This window comes from Pteropus medius, unplaced genomic scaffold, assembly GCF_902729225.1.
Source record: "Pteropus medius unplaced genomic scaffold, Ma_sr-lr_union100, whole genome shotgun sequence".
Classification (NCBI taxonomy): Eukaryota; Metazoa; Chordata; class Mammalia; order Chiroptera; family Pteropodidae; genus Pteropus; species Pteropus medius.
Genome location: NW_024351731.1, coordinates 1,707,412 through 1,729,760, shown reverse-complemented (window position 1 = coordinate 1,729,760; position 22,349 = coordinate 1,707,412). Strand labels below are relative to the sequence as shown.

At 37.5% G+C, this 22,349-nt stretch overlaps 1 protein-coding gene and 1 pseudogene across 1 annotated transcript in view; both read right to left on the bottom strand.

Moving 5' to 3' along the window:
- PHF20L1 (PHD finger protein 20 like 1) overlaps nucleotides 1–22,349 on the bottom strand; it is a 64,465-nt gene that overhangs the window by 9,919 nt on the left and 32,197 nt on the right. Inside the window, exons 10-17 of the mRNA XM_039846210.1 lie at nucleotides 19,315–19,567; nucleotides 17,089–17,277; nucleotides 16,613–16,822; nucleotides 10,061–10,117; nucleotides 8,759–8,866; nucleotides 3,388–3,552; nucleotides 1,449–1,630; nucleotides 403–502 (exon numbers count right to left, since the gene is read on the bottom strand). Of these exons, the coding sequence (XP_039702144.1) occupies nucleotides 403–502; nucleotides 1,449–1,630; nucleotides 3,388–3,552; nucleotides 8,759–8,866; nucleotides 10,061–10,117; nucleotides 16,613–16,822; nucleotides 17,089–17,277; nucleotides 19,315–19,567 (1,264 nt within the window). The remainder of the gene's footprint in view (nucleotides 1–402; nucleotides 503–1,448; nucleotides 1,631–3,387; nucleotides 3,553–8,758; nucleotides 8,867–10,060; nucleotides 10,118–16,612; nucleotides 16,823–17,088; nucleotides 17,278–19,314; nucleotides 19,568–22,349) is intronic.
- LOC120588890 (uncharacterized) lies at nucleotides 7,035–7,153 on the bottom strand (annotated as a pseudogene).

Sequence of the window (22,349 nt, the reverse complement as noted above, 5' to 3'; positions counted from 1 at the left end):
TGTCCTCTAAAACTAGTTGGACATAGCGCACTATCCGAAACTTTCATAAAGCCACGCCCGGAGGAGCATAAGATGAGAACACAGCCCCATCCAACTAGCCACGCATGAACCTACTTGGAAGTCAGTGACGGGCGTACACTGAGGGACTGATTTTTCTCCAGGAAAAAGCCACGACTCTGTCCTTCCAGTAAGGGAGTAATTATGTTGATGAATTATGGTAATGTTTTTGCCTAAGTAACTAACATGGAAGATAAAGCCATAAGAGTGAAAAATACTTGAAAATTTTAATAGGGAAGCAAAGCGCAATTGGCAAGGAAGTAATGGTGTCGTAGGTGGTTCCCTGTGGAATACGCAACAAGACGCTCGGCCCCGGGCTCGGGCCCCGAGCGCAGCAAGTCTTACCGGGAGGGTCGCGGCAGACGTAGCAGATGTACTGCTCGGGGATGCTCTCCTCCAGCAGCCCCATGCACGCACTGTGCTGCCAGCAGAGGCACTCTTCACACTGCGGGGACAGAGCACGCACGTCACCGCGCGCAGACGGGCGCTCGGCTGGCTGGCTTAGTCCCTGCTGCAGCCACTGGCGCAGTCTCGGTCCACGTAACAAAAGCAAGTGTTGACTGAACATGGATTTTAGTTCCGAAATAGTCAACTATTTCAAAAACTTCCTCTTGTGGCACCGATTAAAACGTGCTTTCATAAAATTAAATTACAGAAAGTCATAAAGCTATTTCTCTCATCTATTTCCCATTGATTTCTAGGCAATTACATGCTTAAAACTCTTAAGAATATCTTATTAAAGTTCACAAATTAAACGAAAAAGGCAAGTCTGTAGCAGTGCCTGTAACAACAATCTCTTAAAAGTACTACCTGTCGGGTGAACCTATAAATCTGCAGTTCCCTTATTTGAGAAAACCACTGAAAAGGGGATGAAAAAAAGGAAATAACTATTTTTGCATTCCTGTGACTAACGTCTCCACATCTTCCAAACGTCATCACAAAATACGGGTTATACTCACTTTTTTCTTAAAGACAGATGCTCTTTCTGCAGGGAAAGGTTGCTTGTAATGGTTAACCCTTGAACAAAGCCTTCCTTTCATCTCTGAGAACAGAGGAAACTTGTTTCCAAAGTCGCCTACTGAGGGTGACTCTGTGAAGCCACTCGCTGTTAACAGGGATCCAGACCTGGAAGGGCCGGGCCTCCTTGCCTACCCTCCACTGTGGACGCTCAGCCACCCTACCGGCTCCTGAAAAGAATTTCAGCTTGAAGGCCTCACGCTAAAGACCCTGGCAAAGGGAGGGCGACCCTCAAATAAGAAAACTGTCTACTTCTTTGACGAAGAGATTTCCCAGTCATTACTGCTGGTATTTTAAACATGCTAAGTGAGAAACCTTCATTCTCCAACAGGACAAGCTAGTAACAGGAGGAGCCCGGAGAGAACCGGTCCTACCTGGATCATGAAGCCGTTCTCCTCGTCCAATTCGCAAACGCATCGCACGATTTCATTAAGAGCATCGTCTTCATCCTGAGATTCTTCAAAATTGGTCGAATCAAAGTCCTGATTATACTCATCCCCGCTGAGAAGCAAACTCTCCGTTGAAGAATCGTCTAGGAATTCCACATCTGTTAGGTCTACAATATACATAAAAGGACACTCGGCATATTTTTCCATTTTTATGTCATTTTCCAGAAAGAAAGGTGTTATGAGAAGTGATTATAAGCTATTAACTACTTACAAAGGTAGGGCAAACAAATGGAAATAGATTCTTTGTCTCTGGACAAAGCAGCAAATCATTTCTGAAGCCTAGGTTATCACGACTGCTACACATCTTAATCTGCACACGATCACAGCCAGAAAGCATCCCCTCATCTTGGTGTTTAGAGGTTGTGTCTAAGGTTGATACCAAGCATTTAAATTTGCAAAGGTTCCAAGTGCTTTCACAAATGTCAACCCTTTTGGTCCTCGTAAGAACCACAAGGTGTGAAGAGGTGTATGTAGCACTTCGCAGAGGTGAAAGAGCTTGCCTAGGGCCTAACATCAGTACTATTCTTCTGAACAGCATCAGTATCATCAACGACCACTGCACTTAATACACACGACGTATGACACTAACGCTTTAAATATAAGATAGGCAACCTGCTCGCGTAGTGCGGGCAGCTTGTGGGGGCGCCGAGTGCGGACCGGGACTGCCTGCCGCGGAAGCCCGCGTTAATCATTTCACCAGTTCTTAAACTGGGATCACGAGTTCGCTGAGGAATTTTAAATTTCATTTTAAGTATATTTTAGAAATTAGATTATAAGGATGACCACTACACATAACTTGGTTTAAACGCCAGGTTTTAGGTTTATATTTATAAATGGGAAAAGGGTAGGGAGGGATACAACTTTTTCCTAATCTTCCTCCTCCTCCCAATTTTTTTTTTTTTAATTAAAAATCTCAAAAGTGCTGTGTGCTTATTTTAGGGCAAAGGGAAGAATGTGCTGCTCTTCTCCATGGTGAGCAAGAGAGGAGTTAGGCCTGGAAGACGGCAGGCAGTAACAGTGCAAAAGGAAACTCATTACCTAGTATCTACCACGTGGGGCCTTCAGGGGAAAGGAAAAGACAGGAAGCGAGCACGGGGTTTTACACACGATGAAGACCTCGTCCCTTATTCTCCACTCCCTAACTCTGGTTCCCATCCTGCTCTGGTCTCAGACCAAGGCCAGGAAGAGCCCCTCCTCCCGCTGCTTAGAGCGCTGAATGGTTAAGAGTCTCCAGCATCACCCACTGCACTTGCAGGAAAACATGACGGACTCCAACCGTAGGGCTTTCGCCACCGGGCACGGCCTTCTGCCTGTGCGAGGGTGCCCATCCCCACTGTGCTCAACTCGCTGCTGACCACACTCCCAGCCCTCTGGGTGTATCTGTGCTCGGGAATTCAACGTGCATTTTTAAGACCAAGATGAATATTTGGTAGAAAAAGCATTATCTTTGGAGTTAAGAAAGACCTTGGTCTGAGTTTTAATTCTAACGCTAACTAGCCCCAACGTTACTTAGCTTATAAGCTTCAGCTTATCTATGTAATGTGGATAACAATATCGACTTTTCAAGTTGGTAGGGAAGAATGTAAAAATCCATGTAAAAACAACTGCAGAAGACCAGTTTGTGGTAGAAACTAACGGTTCCTCCTTACCACCTCTCCTCTAATCAAGTGTGAAGCCAATTTCACTTTATACCAGTTAAAAGGTAGCTCGAATTTCTAATGCTATCATTTTCATATTAGTTTACAGAATAACTTTGTAAATTGCGTGCCCTGCTCAGACTGGCCCTCCATAAAGTATGTTTTGTCCTCAGTTCCACATTTAAGAATCTTAAGCCTTGTTTTAAGCATTACATGGTTACACATACTTTCACCACTAAGGTCAACTGACAAGATTGCCCTTGGGTACTGATAGGTTGTATTTTTCTCCGTAAACATGCTTCGCAGAGCCAGAGAACTCCCAGAAGATCGAGTTAGTGGAGAAGAGCACCTTTCCAAAAATTCTAGGGAACTGTCTTCATAGTCTGAATAGTCTGAAATATAAGATACATAAAGAAATATTAATAAAGTGTCCGGTAATCAAGGAGAGTCGCTATAAAAATAATGAGAAAGTCAGGTTTTAAGACCCAAAAAACAATCATGCCACCACTTTTTCTCATCCATGAAAAGCTAGATGATGAATTGGACGTGGCAAGAACACCTGGGAAATACAGCCCAGACAGCATATGTATAGCAGAGATCACCATGTTCTAAGCAGTACCAGTAAGTTCTTATTCAGTAGTCCCAAAATGATCACTTCTACATTTTTCTCTTCATTACAATCACAGCTATGTCTGCAGGAAGATGTGCAAACCTTCTTCTTCGCCATTTGTAAAGAGGTCCCCATGACGTCTAGCATGCCAATTATCACAGTGACCATTTGATCAATACATTCTTTAGCAAAGAACCTCTGAGTGAAATTAACTGGTCCTGAAGGAAATGTGTCAAAGTTTTCTCCTCAGCTTGGAATGAGTCACACAGATGGATGAGAAAGGAGAGGCCACAGGCAGCTCACGGGACAGCGACGGTGCGGTGAGGGGACGTGAGGTTTTGAGACGGGGCAGAGAAACCAGGGGAGAAATGCAGGCCCAGAGGAGGACTTTTTAAAGACGGGAGATCCTGCACATCATCCACATGAATCTAAAGATGCGGGAAAGAAGGGGCGTGGGGTGGGGTGAGAAATGCCAGGATTTTAAGAACAGAAGGACAAACATTCCCTCCATTTCTGCAGAGGACGAGGAGGGGATGGATGTATTCAGGTGAGTATGCAGATGTGCGGAGAGAAGATGGCCACGTTCTCATCCGACAGCGTCTGTTTCCTCTACTGCATATGAAGCAAAGGACATCATCATCTGAGGCAGGTTAGCAGCGGTCCCCAACCAGGGACCTGTGCTCCTATGAGAATCTAATGCCTGAGGATCTGAGGTGGAGCTGAGGAGGTGACGCTAGTGCTTGGGAGCGGCTGCAAATACAGCTGAAGCTTCGCTCGCTGGCCTGCCACTCACCTGCTATGTGGCCCGTTCCTAACAGGTGACTGACCGTTACCGGTCAGTGGCCTGGCGGTTGGGGACCCCTGGGTTAGGGAATAACTAAGTGGTGGGACGGGTCGGGGGGGAGTCGAAGAAAAGCAGAGAGTGAGAAAGCAAGTTCACAAAGGAGCAGTAACCACAGCGGCTGTGCCAAGCACCTATTTGAAGCTGGTGGCTGCGGGAGGAATGCCCCCCAAATTGTCCACGTCCTGTAAACGTGTTAGATTGCAATATGGCAGAGGAGAATTCAGGCTGCTAATCGGCCGATCTCAAAGTAGAGAGATTATCCTGGATTGTCTGGGTGGGCCCAATGTCATCACGAGGGTCCCGAAAAGTGAGAGAGGGAGGCCGAAGGGTCAATGGCAGGCAGAGTGTGATGAGCTGAGAAAGACTTGAGTGCCCTTTGCTGCCTTTGAAGATGGCAGGGGACACAACCCAAGACATGCAGTAGTCTCGAGAAGCTGGACAAGGCTAAACAGATTCTGCCCCAGAGCCTCCAGCAGGAAAGGCAGTCCTGCTGACACCCTGATTTTAGTCCAGTGAGACCCACTTTAGGCCGCTGTCAGAACTGTAAAGTAATAAATTCGTGTTGTTTCAGGTCACTGACATGCGCAATTTGTGACAGCAGCTACAGGGCGCTAACACAGTGCACAGCAGAAACTCCACAGGAGCGCAGGCTCCCTGTGCCGAGCGGGATTCTAAGCGCCCTCAGTGTTTAAGTCCTTCCGTCCTCACAATCATCCAATGAGGGAGCTACGACCGCAGTGCCATCTTACAAACGAAAGGAGGGAGAAGAAACGTTAAGGAAACGGCCCCAAAATACACAGCTATCGATGGCAAAGCTAACGTTCAAACCCAGACAGCCTGACTAGACACCTTACTCTTAACCAAAAAGTGCTGTCAGAGGATTTCGACATTTAAAGCTTGTTAACACAGTCTCCTGGGCCTCCCTGCCTGGTGGGTTAGGACTGGGGACACTCCTCGACGACGCTGAACGCTGTCAGGCTACACAGCGGCCTTCCAGCTGCACTCTGCCCTCCTGCCTCCCAGGGCCTCACAGGAACAGCAGCTGGCCCGACGCCTTACGATTCAGGCATGACATGGAAGGGGCACTTACTGAATGCCAGCTAGGTGCTGCGTGAAGTACGACAATCAACTGACTGATTCTAACAATAAATCCATGAAGTAAAAACTATCATTATTACTTTAGACATGAGAATACTGAGATTTATAGGTAGTAAATAACTTGCCCAGCTATGAGTGTTACAATCAGGATTTGAAGCCACATGCTCAGCTTTCAAAGCTGCCTTTTATCAACTACACGTCATATTGGCCTCTTAACAAAAGTAAAAACAGTAGAGTATGAGTGTCAAATTTATGACAGAAATCGCTATTTGATGTTAAAAATAAAACATGGCCGACTAATCTCTATATCATATTAGCAAATGAACACTACTGCTAGCATTCTACACCCCACCTGTATTCAAACCAACTTTGCACCCCAATCCTACATGGTCACGATAGTTAACACATTGCTGGGTTTAATTCCATAGCGTTTATTTATGGATTTTGCATCTACGTCCATAAATGAGAAGAGCCTGTAATTTCCCATACTGTTCTCTTCTGATTTTGAGAGGTTATTTAAATCACCTAAAACAACGCTGGAGTTGTATTCGTTCCCTAGGGCTGCTCCAACAAATTACCACAACCACATTCACAGGTACGGGGGTTGGGAGCTGGACACCTATTCCGGGGGAACACTTCATCCCACTATAGGAGTGTTCCTCTTTTTCTACATTATGAAATAATTTATGTATGTTTAGAGTAACGTGCACCTTTTTAATATTTGTTAACACTTGGCAGCAAAAGTTTTGGGGTCAGGGCTTTTTCTTTGTGGGAAGATTTTAAAATACTGACTAAATTTCTTTTAAGGTTTGAAGACTATTCGGGTTTTTACCCTCTTTTAGAGTGAGTCTGGTTTCTGGCAGTTGTCCATACTTTTCGCCTAACCTCTCAAGTTCACTAGCATAAAGTTGTTTACATTATTATTTTTTTAATGTCTGGAGCAGCTACAGTTGTGTTCCCTTTATTCCTAACATTGTTAATGCATTTTGTATTTTTTTCTAATAAGTCTTCCCAGAGGTTTGCTGATTTTATTCGTTTTTTTTAACAAAAAATTAACTTTGACCTTTTTTTTATTTCTTCCTAGCATTTTTTGGTTCATTAATTTCTGCTTCATATTATTTACTTAGACTTTTTTTGAACTTGTTCTTTTCTACCTTAAGTTGGAGCTTAGCTGATTTTCTGATTTTCAGCTTTCTTTTCTAATGTAAGCATGTATGGCAAAACATTCTTTTTTTTTTTAGGCAAGGCAACCCTTGGTTGACCTCACAAATTGCAAGGACCTTGTCAGCTTACAATCCGTTAATTTTTTTTTTTATTTTTTACGCCTACAGCACCCAGTCTTCCTACGTGGTCTCCCATCCACGTACCAACCAGGCCCAACCCCGCTTGGCTTCCGAGATCAGAAGGGATCGGGCACGTTCAGGGTGGCATGGTCATAGACAAAAACAACTTCTTCTTAAAAGTACTATTTTAACTACATTCTCAGGTTTTGATATATAATATTTTCATCATCTTTCAGGTTCTTAACGTCTTACTGTTGTTTGATCCATAAGTTCCTTAAAAATGTCTGTCCTGATTTCTAAAGACATGGGGTTTTTCAATTTATCATTCTAATACTGATTTGAGCTCTCTATATCATAGTCAGAAACTATGGTCTGCCTTACAGTGCTCACTAAAATGTGTTCGGATGTGCTCGAAGCTGCATCCCATGGTCAATTTTAACAAACGGTTGCGTCTGCGTGAGAACACTGTGCTCCTGCAGCTGCCGACGGCAGCGATCCCACAGGTCTAGCAGGTCACCCTGTTGCTACCATCTTTCTTATCTTTACACAGGACTGTTGAATTTTGTTAATTTATTAATTACTAAGAAAGATATGATGATGCTATTCAGTGATAAAATTTAGGAATTTTATATCTAGGAAGATATAAATTCTCTGACCTGAACCTTTATCATTATTCTGGTAACCACCTATCTCTAGAAATGATTTTTGCCTTACTGACAATTTTATTTGAAATAACTGTATCTACTCCAACTTTCTTCTTGGTTGGTATTTGCTCACTACATTTTTTTTCCATACTTTTATTTTCAGCATTGCTCTGTCCTATCGTTATATTTTGTCTCTTAAAAATATAACTGGATTTTTAAAATCTATGATGATCTCATATGGCTATAATTACTGATATAGTTGGATTTATTTCCAGTATCTTATTTTTTAATTGATATTTCTATCTTTTGATTTTCGTATTGTCTTCCTTTGGATTCTTTTTTTTTTTTTTCCATTACATTCTTGCTCACCGCCCACTTTGGAAATTATGCTTCTATTTTTCGTTTTCATGTTAGAAATTCCAAAATGCAAATTTAACTTATCAGAGTCTAAAAGCAATAAATTTATTTTACTCATCCAAAACAAGACCTGAACAACACTGAAATACAAGTCTGTCCATCTCAGTTTATAAGTTACTATTATTACAAATTTTTGTTCTCTACCATTTGTTTTATCTTTTCCTCCACAAATCAAATCGATTCATATAATCGATGTTTAGATTTATCCACCTATTTGCATTTTCTCTTCTCATCATTTTCTCTGGCATGTGAAATCTCTCTCTCACCATTTTCCTCCAAGCACAGGAGAGTTATGATGTCCTTTAGAGACAGGTTAGCGATAGGCTATCATTTGTTTCTTTTCAAGTTTCTCTAAAAATATCTTTATTTTTACCCTCGTTTTGAAAGCTAACTCAAGGCAATACAAAATTCTAGATTAAGAATAATCCCTTCCTTGCTGAAGGGCACTTGGTCAGGGCCTCTGTCCACCTAACACTGGAAGTGGAAGTCCAACCGGAGGTAAAGATTCCATTACAGTCAGTGGAATCAGCGGGAGAGAAGTGCGGATTTTCCAAACCAGCAAGACAAAGGAAAACCACAGGACTCCTCAGTTCTCCTACGGTAGGAATCTCGTCCTGCCTCCATTTTGTGAAAGAAGACAGGAAAGTTGAAAGAACCTTAGAATTTAAAAACAGTGAGAATCAGCTGTTTGAACACATTTACCATGCTGCTTAGATTTCTTTTTCTTCTTCTTCTTCTTCTTCTGTTTTGGTTTATAGTGATCTTTGTCTCTCTTCTCTTTTTTCTCTTTATCCTTTTCTTTTCTCTTACCTAAGTGACAAAAGAAAGTAAGTTAGTAATCATGACAGATCTTGACTAGTTCCTTTGTGGTTAACCTAAAAGCAGCATTTACGTTTTAATCAGCTATTCCAGTCACCTGCCCAGAGTGGATGGATTCAATTAAACTGTTCCTGTCCTGAGTCTGGAACTCCTGATTAGCTTATTGGGCTATAAGAGGGGATCTTCATTAGCAGTGTTGAGAAATCCCAACTCCTGACACCTTAAAGTTAACACAGACAGTAGTTAACAATCTTTAAATGAGTAATATAACTCAGTTTCTTGATGTGGCAAGTGATAAGCTCCATAATTTAAGAAAGACCAGACTGAGGAGACTCAACATTTCCATATATAATTTAATTAAAACGTATTAGAAGATTTTAAAAGTCCTTGAACTTTTTTCTTTGAAAAAATAAAAAAGAAAACATTAAATCAATCCATAATTTCTTTAGTCTTTCAATACTTTCCCAGGGTATACAAGAACGAAGACTACAAACACGAAGAAAAAAACTATTTCATTAAACTTTTCCCCCAAATTTTAAAATATACCTTTTTCCTAATCATATGTACTTTAAAGAAAATGAATAGATGTTAAAGCAGTATCCTAAAAATTTCATTTAAAATGAATGCATTACATATATTCAACTATCGTTCCAACTCAAAATAGGTCAGTCTACAATTTGTCACATTTAACCAACTTTCAGTGATTCAAGCTCCATTTAGCTAGCTAATCCACAGACTACTTCAGACTATCATCCATTATTCCAAAACTTTTAATTATAGCACAAAAGCGAGAAAAGATAGCAGAAAACTTAGTATCTTTGTCCTAAGGTGGCTTAAAGAAGACAGTCTGAAAAAATGACAATTTTAATTTATCACTCATTCTCTGAGTCTCAACAATATTAAGTGGCAGCTTACTTTTAAATAGCTATAATTTTAAAGATGTTCAAAAACACAAAGTTCTCAGAGAAAGCCTCAGACTCCCCTGACAAAAAAATGCACATGATGCTGTAAGTTATGTATCTAAGAACTCATGCACCTGGAGCTGAGTGACACTGAGAGACACTCAAGCAAATGACCAGCTCGCACCTAAGGGGGAGCTGCCAGGTAAACAGCAAGGGCACACCGAGCCCTCCCACTGCCAAGCCAAATACAGTCTTTTGCTTAAGGATTGCTTTCTGTTCATACCAAATGCTGTTGAGCTTTTTTCTTCCAATTTCACTTTTTTTTCTGTTTTCGACATTCCTGCAGATTTGGGGGGGAAATATATAAGTTTAGTCAGGAAGGGTTAAAAGTATGGAATAAGGTTTTAAATTATCATCGATCACAAAACTCTAAGAAGACTCTTTCCCCCAAAAGAGCTCTCTTATTTTACTGCCTGAACTAGTAACGAAGAAGTGGGACTTCTTACTTCGAAAAAACTGATAAATTAAGGACGATTCTGTTCCTTCAGACTACCCGGATTAAAATCCTGGCTCCACCGTATATTAGCCGTATGGCCTTGATAATTCATTAAATGTCTGCGCTTCAGTTTCCTTAACTGCCAAATAGAAACAGGAGCATCTATTTTGTGTTGTTACCAGGATTATATGAGTCAAAGTATGAATATGCTTAGACCAGTGTCTGCCAAATAAGTGCTTTTTTTCACTTTCTCCTTTGTGGTGGGGTAATAATTTGAGACTACATCATTTCTAAAAATAGAGCAAATATGGGTCTAAACATTTAAAAAATGTTAAGCTAAATGTACTAGGCAATCAGTAAGGATCTACCCTGATATCACAGCCTTTGGCAATCCAGAAGATGTTGAAATGTACCTGAGGAATAGGTCCCTGTCCACTTCTGTGACAGGTATGACCTAAAGGCTATTCAGGTCATCCAAATGAAATAATAAACTTCATATTGAGTTATACTGGTTTTCAACAACCTGTATAAAATTTTAAACTAATATTAAATTATTGCTGCCTAAAACAAACTTTTACCTTTGAACTATACCATGAATATGGTGTTGGGTAATGATAAAAGCCAAAATAGAATTACTTTACAAATTATTTTTGGTCTTTATCTAAACGCAAAATACAAAGGCTTATTAACGCATAAAAAATACTGAACTTTAATGACATTTAGGAATTACTATCTAATAGTCCAAAATACATTTTAAACCAACAGTGTACCCCAATAACTGCGTGACTGACACAAATACATTTAGCTGAGTTTCTCAACTCCTCTTCGACCATTCCCAATGCCAGTATCTTATGTGTGTCTAGGGTTAATCTAAGAAAAATACCACAGTAAATTTAATATACAATTTCAGTGTACTAAATTATGCTTTAATGACACCATGAGTTCTCTGATTTTTAAATCACTTCAATACAATATCAAAAACTAGCATTTTATCATCTTCAAATACTTTATATAATTTAAACTCAGAAATATAAAAACACCACTCAACTTGAATTAAATGTTAATAAGGCTCTAATAAGTTTCATACTAAGTGTATCAACAATCTGCATGATGAAAAAATCTCATGACAAAAAATGAAAGGGACATCAAAGCAAAAAGAAATACAATTAAATTTCCTTATTATCAAGACTTAAATAAACGTATGGCTTCCTTTTACTGTTTACTGACTACTAATGAGTGCTCCATGAAAATTCTACAAATATAATGCAACTTTCTTAAAGATGATAAGGCATTTACAATGCAAGCAATGAGGAGTGTGCTTTCTAAATCCTCAAAGACAGTACAGATATGTTCGCGAAGCGGCACTTGATCACAATTAATGCCTTGAAGGTCTGTAATTCTCTGGAGCACTGACTCTCCGGGTGAAAGGTGGAGCACGGCTGGACCCCCTTGGGCTGAATCAAATGAAAGGAACCGCCCGGGGGGGCTGCCTGCAGGGACTGGAATGTGTGGGACCCTTCAGGTACTTGGAGAACAAGTAAAGCGGTCATGAATGGCTGGCTGCTCCGGCACACAGGTCAGCACAGCTGAAGGACACAGCCATCCCCAGAGCGCTTCCAAGAGCACTGGCTCCAGACTCAGTTTTCCCAAATCTTTGTATTTCTTAATTGACAAAATTTCAGAAATAAAACTGGGGGACTGACGAAGGGTTGTCAACGTTTTTCACAAATAAGGATATCAAAGTAAATATTCATACGTGCAACAGCAGCAAGACTTTTAAAAACTCACCTAAGTACAAAAAAAAAATCGACCTACTCAAGAATTCAACAAAAGAATCAATTTTTGAAGGTAAGTTCATGACATTGTCCTTATTTCAGCACACGTGAGAATTTGGGAACCAGAGTACTAGTTTATAGAATGGTGATTTTTAAACTAAATTTTATCAACACAACATTTCTTCAAACAAAATATTACATGATAGTCCAATACATGAAACAAAAAACAAAAAACAAAAAAACAAAAAAAAAAGCCCAAGAGATTCAAAACACGTGGAGCTATTCAGATTACAGAAAGGTAGCTCTGAGCTGTGCCTGCCTGCCTAAACGTTAAAATCCAGTAATGCAGGGTGGGTTCTCAAGCCCCATCCTGTATGCTAAATATCTGAATCTTCTGGCCAAAAAAGAGGCTATCCCTGAGCCTCTCCATGGAAACCCCAGGCTCTGTACAAGCCGTGAACATTTGGTGTGGGGGTGGAGGGAGACTGCAGAGCCTCTGGTTGTAGCTTTGTTTTGTTCTGTACAATTCTGAGGCTGGGGGGACTGGAAAACACTTTAAAACAAAAAAGCTTTTAAAAAGTAAAATAAATATGAAGTTGATGTAAGATGTTGGACTAAAAGTCATCTACTTGAAGTGCTAGCACAGTTTCGGCAAGGGAAGTCGTCCCCAAGTCAGAGTCTGTGACTATTATTGGCTCACCTTTCCATGCAAGTAGATAATAAAAATGGATGGGTAACAAAAATGTTGAGCTTCCATATCTTTAACTCCTTAAAGAGGTTACAGTAATTCAGTATTTGTTATACATATATTCAGTAGATAAGAAAACTAGTTAACACGCCCAGATAGTAACAGGATTCCATCTTAATACTAAGAGTAATAGAACTTAAGGCTCCATCCTTACCTAGAACTAGTTGGCTCTGTTAGATAAAGCATTCTGATAATGAAATGCAAAAAGAGGCATCTGCTTTTATAAGGGCACCAACGACTGTTTTGGTAATGTGGGCAGCAATAGTGTTCTTAACCTTGGCTAGTCATGTCCGCATGCTTCCCAGTGGAAGAATCTGGAAGGATTAGTGCAAGCTCACTACCTCTACTGGAAAAACAATTAAAAGCAAATTTTAACCTATTAAGAACAGGTGTATACAATGGGATAACTTTCATAATCTCATCAATCTTTTACCATGACTGCTAAATGAAACAGTATGTGTATCTCTCTCACAAGAGCAAAAAATCTAAGTCTGTTAAACTCTTTCACAGTAATGACTAACATCCTCCTCATTCTAAAATACCACAAGAGTTTCAATTTGACAAAAATACCCCCAGAAAATGGCTTTGATACAAGTTCTGGTAAATACTGCTTTCTACAGAAGTTTTAAAATCCAACGGTAACAAAATTCACTTTTAGAATCAAGATGGAAACCAAGCAAGCAAGCAAACACAGAAGAGGGAGAGGAAGAAACGGAAACAGAACACCTTGGTTCTTTGACTCCAGGTGGAAGACAACCAAGGGAGTAGAGAGCAGTCCACGAATACTGCAGACCAGTTTAGAAACGGGAGATACAAATTTTGAGAAAGAAAAGCATGCAGGTCATTGAGAATTTCAAGACAAGTCACACAGGCTTCCAAGGTTTCTAATCAAAAAGTATCCAAGAGAATATGACCTGAATTCCATTTCTTCCTTCAAAAAAATTAAAAGTGATAATAGAAATTAGAATTCCCCCCACCATGCATTCAAATATTGTGAATGTGTTCAACCCTCTAATAAATGGACTTCCAGTAATTAACATTTAAAACCACGCATTTCTTTGATTTAAGCAATGAAACTGTCATGATACCCAGATGATCCTTACTCTTTAACAAATCTACAGATTCATATTACTAGCCTACACTCCTACCTTTCACTGTTCCAGAAAATTGTGTTACTACTTTGACTTTCTCAAAGTTATATCTAATACTTAAAAAGGAAAAGAATTATCATGTCTTCCCTCCACCCCATTACATTTTAACCACTAGGATAACAACAAGAACCACACCTCATGGTAATTAGCCCTATCTCCACCAATGTGCTAGAAATTCTGAAAAAAGACTAGGTTTATACTCTGATTAGAAACAAAATCACATGAATCAAGGGTGTCCATGCACAGTCACTACTTTGATGTTTTAGGACACATAATCTAGCAAACGTAACTGTTATTATACCGCTACTTGTATCGGTCTATCTTTCAGCCTTGTTACTAGTATTAATATTTATATATTTGAAATACAAATGTCTTCAAATATACATCTGAAAATAATTTCCCCAGTGGATGTTAGATCATTATAAATTTAATACATTTTTCATATATTCAGGACAGCCACAAATTCCAAATTGTGAAAGATCTGCAGAAGACCTTCACCAGGAAAAACATCTCAAAGGGTCAATAGTAATTCAGAAATTTTGTGTGAAAAAGCAGCAAAATTATCCTAGCATAAAAGAGGCTTAGAAAAAGAATCAAAAGACAGTTGATCACATTCGGGAAATGACAACGAATGTTTCGAAACCCATAAATCTTCAGATTTGGGCATTAATTTCTTAAAATAAGATACAGAAACTCTATCAGGTAAAAATTAACTTCATTCTTTATTAATAAAAAGGAACTGTAGGAAACTATTTTAATAATACTTACATTTTTACTTTGAAAAAAGGAATAAGAAGTTAAAGGCAGTAATCTAAAAAGTATATGTTTCTTTATTTTAATAAATACATACCACAACAAGAAAAGAACAAATTCTTATTTTATGCTTCATCCAAAAAGTTGAAAGATTAAAGTGATTTGGGGGAAAATGCTATTAAAAACAAGTATTCCCAACACTCTTGGCTGAAAATCAAAACGGTTTTATGTTTTTCTCCATTTCAGAACTGACTCAATTCAAACCTTTCATCTATCTAATTCTAAATTAGTAATTTACTGGAAAAGCATTTGAAATTAGTATTTGCCTTTTAAAAAATTATATATACTCTTTAGTTATGGTTAAAATTCTATAAAACTTCCAATTATATCAATGTAACCATATGAAGGAAATAAATTAATATTCTAGTGGAGTATCAACTTGATAAAATACCTCTGAATGGTTTCAGATTACAATAAATATCATAAAATCGTCCCAAAAATGTGTTATTGAGCACGGCCAATTTTGCATATTAGACTTCCAAAATAACGCTATAACAAATTACATTTAAATTTGGGGGATTCTGTCCCAAAATATGGGATTATATTTAAGACAGAGGTATAAGTTAAAATTAAGCTAAGTTTCTTAAATATTAAATTCTATTAAAATCCTAAACCTAAGTATTGATCCCATTGAGTATTTTCTGGCTTCAAACTAAAAACTTCTGTAATGATATTTAGCTCTAGTAATTCCTGTTTAGTAAAAACAGGATATAAGAAAGAAGCGGGGAGGGGACTTCCAGTAAAGATGGCGGAGTAAGTAAATGCTGTGCTCACCTCCTCTCATGACCTCTCACAACAAAATTATAGCTAAATTATAGAACAACCACTCTTGAGAACCACCTGAAGTCTAGCTGAACAGAAGTCTTATAACTGAGTATATAGAGAAGCCGCACTGAGACTGGTAGGAGGGGCAGAGAAGTGAAACAGGCTGGTCCCACACTCACATGAAGAATAAAAAACAATAAAAAATATGAATTAAAAAATGGCCATAACTAAATGCCTATCAATAATTACTTTAAATGTAAACAGATTAAATGCTCTAATCAAAAGACACAGGGTAGCTGATGGATAAGAAAACAAGACCCAAGTGTCCATGGACAGACGACTGAAGAAAGATGTGGTACATATATACAATGGAATATTACTTGGTGATCAAAAAGAATGAAATCGTACCATCTGCAAAACATGAATGGACCTAGAGGGTACCATGCTCAGTGAAATAAGTCAAGCACAGAAAGACAAATACATATGATTTCCCTTAAATATGGAATCTAAAAAAACAAAATAAACAAAAAAATAAACTCAAAGACACAGAGAACAAAGTTATGGTTGCCAGGTGGGAGGGGTTTTAGAGCGCTGAGTAAAAAAAGGTGAAGGGATTAAGAAGTACAAGTCAGCAATTACGAAAGTCATGGGGATGTAAAGTACAGCATGAGGAACGCAGTCAACGCTATTGTAATAACCACGGATGGTGCCACGTGGGTATTAGACTAATTGGGGGGATCACCTCACAAATTATATAAATGTCTAACAATGACGCTCTACACCTGAAACTAACATAATATTGAATGTCAAGGGAAATTGAAAAACGAAATAAAAATTGAAAAGGAAGGGAGGAAGGGAGCAGGCAAACAGGGAAAAGTAGATTCAAGCGACAAAGAAGTATATTCAGGGAACATGAGAGCCAACGGTGGCACAAAATAACTCTGAACAGAGAAACCCTACGTCCCACGGATGTTACATGAAAGTATTTCTGAAGAGGAATTTCATATTAAAATAACATAATCATACATCAAAATGCTTATAGCCTATACATGTAAGCCTAGCTGTTTGTAAAATGAATCCTTTTTACCTGATGCTGTTGGAGCTCCTTTTCCATCAGTCACCGCTTTGGAAGAAGGATTTGTCAGCATCTGCGTATCTTCCTTTTCTGCCCTGGGACAGTCATCATGGTAAGAGGGATCTGGGGCTAGTAGTGGTGCTGAAACTTCTGAAGCACGACTTAAGTCAAGAGGGAGACAGGGTCCCAGCTTCTCAAGTGACAAATGTGCAACATCAGGCACTACACAAAATAAAGAATGAGATATATTAACATAGATAAACTGACTCAGTTAATACTCACATGGATTAAAATGTTATGTAAGTTAAACAGTGCCTGGCACAAAGAAGCCAATAACTAACTATTGGTAGAATAAATAAAATGCTTCTAAATCCAAAAGATGTAAGGATGAAAAAGCAGAAATTTCTTAATATTTTAATAGTCTTTCTCTCTCATGTTTTCTTAATCTTCTTTTATATTTGGTTCTATAGGAAATCAATATACATTACCCTCTGGTACTGACGACTCTTGCTGATCCTGAGAACTGATGGAGAATACTTTCCCATCAGCGGCTGGAGAGGGAGGAGAAACCTTTTCTACAGAATCATCAGGCATGGGCAAGGTGGCTAAGCGCTGAGATCTCCTCCTCCGCTCGCTATGCTTGAAAGGTCTAGGGGGGTTCACAGGCTGTGGAGGACCTAGAAAAAGATCTTCAATGTTCACGAAGCACACACATGCTGGGGTCATCTTATAATATTTAAGGAGATAAATGGGAAAAATGATTTAAATACTGCCCTCTGATGTTGTTAGGCATCCACAAGGAATGGCATGTTCCAAAAGTAATCAAAGGCAAAACCTGTGCCCTCATTCACAAAAAGAATTAATCAAAACTTCTAAAATCCAAGCCTACTAGAACCAAAAGAAAATAACATGTAACATTAATTTCAGGTAGTTTCCCCAAGTGACAGACTACAGTTAATTCTCTAACTGCAGATCGCTGTGTTAGTTGCCATTTTTTCTATGGGAAAATAGTCTCTGTACAGCCAAAGATTAAAAAATATATATATATATATCCCTTTTCCTACATTACAAATCTAGAAAGCCTAAGGGGGAAAAAAAAGTGGGAGCATAGGTGACAAAAATCTAACATGCATCGTAGTTAGTGCTTTACTTTACTTGCCAAAGTAAAACTAATATAAATAACTTTATCCCACCCTCATTCCCCCAAATGGATTTTTATAAGCATATGTTTGGGCCTGATTCATTAAAAAAAATTGAACACAAACAACTTTAAGAACATGGGCAAATAATCAGAATTTTATAAGAAAATGACACTGTTGTTGACCTAATGTGTTTTTTTAATAATTAACTTGATGAGTCATTTAAGCGTCTTATATCCATATAGCACAAAAGTTTGCAAATTTGTCTTTTTTTTTTACCTTTAGGTTTCTTCTTTCTACGTGGCATGTAAATGTTTGATTACTTACAATAGGCAGGACTGAATAAGGCCGATATATTAATTTAGAAGGAAGAAATAAGTAGTCTAAAGAGATTGATACTTCCGATATTTAAAATTTTTACAAAAATTGAAATAAAAAAGTGATAATTTTTTAAAAATGAAAGAAAATTCAATTGCTGCAACGTTGTGGTTATAATACTAAAATACGAAACAATTTCAAAATAAAATACTTAACAATGTCATGTGACATTGTTGACTAATGACATTTTTTCAGGATAAACGCCATGAGGAAACATTTTAGTTTTTCTGTTCCCGTCCTTTTCTATCCATTTATTAAAAAGAACAAAACCGAAACAGAAAAAGTACCTAATCAAAACTTGAAAAATATGGCTTGGTAGAAAATATGAGAACTGAACAGGAGGTGAATATATTTGATAAGTTTTCTCAATGCCGACATTTTTAATTGCTGGGGCAGATATGGTACAGAAGAATTCCTGAGGGAACGTGTCACATTCATTTTACGAATCAGGGTATTAACGCATCTCTTGTATAAACAGCAAAAGTATCTTGTACCAAGCAACTTTCCAGGTAACTGTTTTTCATATATTTCTAACTGAGAATACTAAACTAATATGGGAAACATAGGGTCAACACAAATTTTGTCTTATATATAACCAAACCCATCTGGAAAGGCTTTCTTAAAGACTAAATTAACTCTTAAACGATTGAAGTGGTATTGAAACAGCGAAATCGTTAAAAATAAGATCAAGGAAGCGTTCTTCTTCTTTCATTAATAAAACTGAATAAATAAATAAATAAAATGTATTGCAGAGGGATATACAGAAAGTGGGAACAATAACTCAATCTATCCATAAGAATAGTCTTAGGAGTTGAGGAAAAACAGCCTCCATGAGTCAGTCTTTTTTATATCTTTCTTTCTAGGTTTTTTGTTTTTTTGTTTTTGTTTTTTTTTTTGTAATGAATCAGGCCTCTTGTTGCGCTTGGATTATTAGCTGAAGAGAATCAAACTACAGTGGAATTTGTATTATTTTTAAATGGTAAGGTTTCTCAACCAGCAGTACGTACAGTCTCTGCACAATAAATCAGTCAGAAATGTATATGGTTTTTGCCCCTGAAATAGTTTCAAGCCTTCCCTATCATATCCACTTAAGTTTGAATTTTAAAAAAGCAAATTCATAAAAAGACAATATAACTACAATCAGTTTTTAATGTATCTTATAGGATAAGTAACTATTTTTTAAAAATCTGTGCTCACTAGTTTTATTTATCACTGAAGAAGAAAGCTGAGATACAAGCGTCAAATCCTCGACTTGTATTAACTCTGGGGGAAGTGGTGATTTAGGGGGTTTTATACACCCAGAAGAATCTCCAGATTCATGTTTGCATTTCTTGCTGCGAGCCTTTCCTGAAGACAAAGTTGAGGATAACAGTGCAGGTTTCTGAGTGTTGGCAGAACTGCTAATGTCAGCTTCATTTTTTTTCTGACTTTGAGGTTTAGGTGAAATCGCCTGAATAAATAATAAAAAATTGATATTTTTATTTTGGTTTCTTCATTTTTGTTCTTGTATTCTATTTTGATTGTTAAGCAACTTTAGTATCCAAAAAACATTGTTAAGCAACATATAACATTTCTATTACAAATGAAAAACCAAAAAGAACCCCACAAATTATTAACTAAAATTGAATAGGCTGTCTTTACAGGGATGCTGTCAACTTTAAGTCTAAATTCAGGTTTTTTGAAATGTATTATTCATAATATTTTCAGAATATCCAATGTTATCGTACTATTTTCAGTATTAAACTGAAATATATTTCTTTGAAACCATAATTTCCAATGACATTAATAATAATTAGGTAAATAAACAGCACTTTCATGTTTTAGAGCCTTAGAGGAATACATTTAAGCCTTTGACTTTCAGATGTTTTCTTATAATTTCCTTTATCAAGTTGAATGCAGAAGGCCAAGTAGACAGTTTCCCTTTAAAGAAAGATCTCAACAGGAAAACAATGATCAAATTAACGAAACATTATCTTTAACTCATTTTAGTGCTGAAAGCCAGAGTTTCATAAGCATAATGCATCATGAAATCAAAGCCACCAGCAATACAGAGTTAAAAGACTAAAAAACAATACAAAACAAGCAACAACAACAACAAAAAAAAAAACCAAGGAGTAAAACCAAGTGTAAGTTAAAAACATTGGATTTAAAAACAAAATACGTCGCATTCTTAGATGAGAGTTTTTACCTTCTTCCTGCCAACTGATACTTTTAAAAAAAAATTAGAACTTTGTCAGTTCTTTATTCATTTGGCAGTAAAATTTCCTACGTATGTAAAACTGTATGTGAACGTGTCCAACGACAACAAAGAATAGCCACATTGGGTGGATCTGCAATCTATGGTGTCGGAATGCCTATACTGTAGCTCTTTCTGATATTCGTATCTGAGAGCAAAATATGAGATACACTTTTTAAAAATCTAGAGGAAGATAGGCCTCTATAAGGAATGAAACTGCTAGCACTCCGAACGACATGCTTATTCCTAAGAAACCTTTTAACTTCCACATCCTTTGTGAGGGCTGACCATCAAGAGTGCAGTTCCCTGGAATATGCAAGGTCATTGCTGGGGACCAAAGAGCTTTCTGTTCCCACTAAAATATAAGGCATTCAAATTTTGGTGGGGGAAAAAAAAAGTGTGTATTTGGTATTAAGTAGGGCACCTCTGAATGCTCTATAGATGGCATGCTGGACATACCGCATAAAAGGGCTGATGTCAAGTGTCCCATTTATTTGTTATCATTCCTAGTTTTGAATTTACTCATTACACATGTGTTTTAGTGCAGATTAATCATTTGAAAAAGTACTCAATAAATGGAAAGAATTCCTCAGCTTATCATAAAAGGTGTTGCCAGAAAAGTAATTAGAGCCATTACTTGTAAATAAACAATTTTATTGTTCATCTTCACATACGTGAGAGACATCACTACAGCATCCATTAATCTCGAGTTACAAAGTTATAAAACAAGATTTTAAAACTTAAATTAATATCTTGATAAGGTGCTTAACTTCTAAACAAGGACAAGTTAACATTTTTAAAAACTTAATGAATTATGCATCTAATGCAGGTTTTATCCAAAGTAAATGTAACATGACGATTCCCTAATACAATTAAGTAATCTATAATTAATAATCTGAGAATTGGGGTTCAAGACCAGAGTTTGAATTTTTTTTAAGGTAAATAAAAGAAATCATTAGCACAGTAAATTTGGCTGTAGGCCTGTTATAAATCTATGTCATGAATGACATTATTTTACTGAGGACGACAAGAGGTTAGTGACAAACAATACTTCTCATTTCAGTCTAGTGTTGATACCAATCGAGATGTCATTGAGAGTTTTATAACTCGGCTTTTTAACTTTGAAGCAGGGCAAACAGCATAAAAATTAAGAATTTGGTTTCAAAACATTTTCACACTGAAATCAACCTGAATGACAAAAAATGAGGGAACCGCATTTACAGTCCTTAAAATATAAAATAATTTACAAAGTTTTCATTAATGATTACTGGTCTCTTTGTTACAAAACTGGCAAGAACTCTCAAAATTTTTTCAATGATGCAAATAGAAACAGCCGAGTTACTCGATTTTTCTTTTCTCAACTCAATTTCATAATGCTGTTTTCTATACTTCTCTCTATACTAACCTCCACATAAAATAATTAATTTTCACAATCACGTTCACCTCAGCAGGATTGTGCAGAATGAAAGATTGACATTGTAATGAATTTTCCAGAAACATTTTATTACCCAAGTCCCTGATTTATTGCAGTCTAAGAATACCATAAACAGTGGTGAAAATACAAAATATTGTTATATCTGGGACGTTGAATATAGTAATACACAGTAAAGTCACTTAAAATTTGGTTGATAAACTGACAGTAACGGCAGACTTGACCGTTTGATGATCACAGAAAATCAGAAGGTATGATTTGCTGACATATGAATCAATTTAAAGACCGTTGATTTCATACATTAATGGAGGCACCAAAACAATGCATTGCTATCAAATCAGGCCTAAAATAACCCTGAAAAACTCAATACAATATCAATTAAATTTGGACTATTTTTTTAAACGCATATAGATAAGAGCAAAAAGAGACTCGTACTAAAGTCTTCTTTATTAGGCTACTAATAAAGAAAATTAAAATAATACAAAAAGGATATATTAAAACTACATTAAGGCTCGGATTTTAAAACAGGAGAACCAAGGAAATCCAGTTATGGCTATTACTGTG